General features: G+C 31.0%; 1 protein-coding gene across 1 annotated transcript; it reads left to right on the forward strand.

Moving 5' to 3' along the window:
* Nucleotides 1-467: 467 nt before the first annotated feature.
* LOC110036602 (MLO-like protein 9) lies at nt 468-2,672 on the forward strand (the record flags this gene model as incomplete). Its single annotated transcript, XM_020741082.1, has 7 exons — nt 468-542; nt 613-701; nt 1,486-1,535; nt 1,615-1,655; nt 1,945-2,118; nt 2,284-2,319; nt 2,419-2,672. Coding segments are annotated over 7 exons (537 nt in total), but the record flags the coding sequence as incomplete, so codon positions are not given.
* Nucleotides 2,673-2,741: the final 69 nt, after the last annotated feature.

Consider the following 2,741-nt stretch of genomic DNA (forward strand, 5'->3'; position numbering starts at 1 on the left):
ATCATATGGTCAAGAGGTTTAATTTGTCATATGGTCAAAAATTACAGAAATTTCATTTTATTTTGATTTATATTTTAAATTTTGTCTTATTGTTGCTTTAATAGTTTAAAAATCATTTAAAATTTATTTGATTTTATTATATTCTGGTTTTATTTTTATTAAATTCTCCTAGTTTTCCCGAATCTGACACATTTAATTTCTATTTTTTTTCATTTTTCTTTAATTTCTTACATTTAGAGTGTGTCGCAACACTAGTTCTCTAGGAGAGTCATTAGAAAAACCCTAAGGCTAGATCTTAGATTCTAAAAAGAAAGAGACAGACCTCATAAAAAAGAGATCAACAGTGAGTTGATGAACATTTGTGGCAAGTCGGCGAGTAGTACGTGTACTCCAATGATTTCTACTGAGCTGGCATACACATCTGTTAAACTTTTTATGGCTACTATTTAATTATGCTTGTGCTACAGGTTTGTTTCTTCCACCAATTTTTCAGATCTGTTCGAAAAGCAGATTACCTTACTCTCCGTCATGGTTTCATAAATGTAAGTTGCAAGAAAAATGTTATTTTCATTTTTTTCTCTTTTTATTTTGTATCCCAGAACATGTTTTCAGGTCCATTTGGCTTCTGGAAGCAAATTTAATTTCCAAAAATATATAAAAAGGTCACTGGAAGACGACTTCAAGGTAGTAGTTGTAATCAGGTACTGTAAATTACTGGCTCCTCTGTTCCCAACCTTTGATTTTCCACAAAATCATATTGGGGCATTTCATGCATACTACTCAATTCCTATGTATGTGCATATCTAATGCCTAAACTTTACTTTTCACATTTATACCACCCAAATCTTTCATATCACATTAAAAATACCACAGTTTTAACTTCTGAAATTTGAACTACACCTTTTCAAGCAGTTTAACTTCTGAAATTTGAACTACACCTTTTCAAGCATAGTTAAGATTGCATATATGTAAAAATTGAAACTTAGATGTTAGATGTGTAAATACATAGGAATTTAATGGTATGTTTGTAAATCTTCTAATAATATTGAGAATCTTAAAGCATCGATTCTTATGAACTTGTAGTTCATTGTGATTAATGCCACCTTTGATTTTTCTTTATTTTCTCGCTCTCTCTCTCTCTCTCTCTCTCTCTCTCTCTTTGGGGGAGGAAGGGGGGACATTTACATACATACCAGCCAATTCCTACGTATTTACATATCCACAACTAAACTTCACCTTCTCAATTTATATCACCCAAATCTTTACTATCACATAAAAAATACCACAATTTTAACTTTTTAAAGTGTGAAAGACAACTTTTCATGCATAGATAAGGTGATATGTATGTAAAATTCGATGTCTAGGTGTTAGATATATAAATACATTAGAATTGAGTGGTATGTATGTGAATCTTTCTTCTTTTTTTTGGCTCATTCCTTTTTTTTTTTTTCCTTTTTTTTGGCTCATTCCTATTTTTTTTTTCAGACCTCTTCTGTGGGCATCTGCGGTTGTTTTTTTACTGCTTAATGTTCACGGCAAGTAATAATTTTCTGCAGCATTTTGTACGAAGCATCCAATTAACAAACAAACTCACATTTTCTTTTGTTATTGTAGGATGGAAGGAACTATTCTGGGTGTCACTACTTCCCCCAATTGTAAAATCCATTTACATACCCAACACCTAAATTTTGATCTTTGCATTTATACCACTCAAATCTTTCATAGCGCATAAAAAATACAACCTTTTAGGGAAAAAAAAAAGTGAAATACACCTTTTTCATACCTGTGAAAGGTAGTATGCATGTAAAAACTGAAGTTTAGATTTTCGATATGTAAATACGTGGGAATTGAGTGGTATGTATGTAAATCTTCCTATATTGATCTTTACCAATAACTGGCCTGCAAAAAATTCTTCAAGAATTGATTTTTTGTTCGCTTTTGCAGATTCTCTTGGCTATTGGGACGAATCTGCAGGCGATAATTGCGAAAATGGCGATAGAAATTAAAGAAAAACATGCTGTTGTTCAAGGAGTTCCTTTGGTTCAGCTAAGTGATAATCATTTTTGGTTCAAGAATCCTGGTCTTGTTCTTTCTTTAATACATTTCACATTGTTTATGGTTGGTTCCTATTCTCCTTTCTGTTACTTTTTTCCGAAAGTTACCAATATTTTTTAGTATTTGCGATATAACTGCTCTCATGACTTGATTATGTGATAATGCAAAATAAATAAATAGATAATAAAATTACAATCTGAAGTCTGACATTTTAAATATTTTATGCAGAATGCATTTCAGTTGACCTATTTCTTCTGGATATGGGTATGGAATTTGTCCTAAGTCAAAGTATGATTTTATAGCTAATTTCTTGTTTTTGATTTAAAGATGATTGGTTTTTATGGTTAACTTTACCTTGTATAGTATGACTTCGGCTTGAGATCTTGCTTCCACCAAAATTTTGGGTTTATCATCGGACGAGTCTTTCTCGGGTAAGTTCTCTTTTATTTTTATTTTTATTTTTTCCCCGAAGACACCAATTATCAACTACATGTTTTCTGATTAGATATGCTTATTTTTTTATATCATTTTTATTTTTTAGAGAGAATGGTGATGGAGCTATTTTAGAAAATAGTATTGATAAAATATCATAGGAGTAGAATTAAATGAACAAAAGGCTATCTAGGGGGTTGGGGTTGTATTCTATTTTATTGTAGATTCATTCATTAAGAAGGTTTCTTCTCTTA

The sequence above is a fragment of the Phalaenopsis equestris genome, unplaced genomic scaffold (genome assembly GCF_001263595.1).
Source record: "Phalaenopsis equestris unplaced genomic scaffold, ASM126359v1 Scaffold209051, whole genome shotgun sequence".
NCBI classification, from domain to species: Eukaryota; Viridiplantae; Streptophyta; class Magnoliopsida; order Asparagales; family Orchidaceae; genus Phalaenopsis; species Phalaenopsis equestris.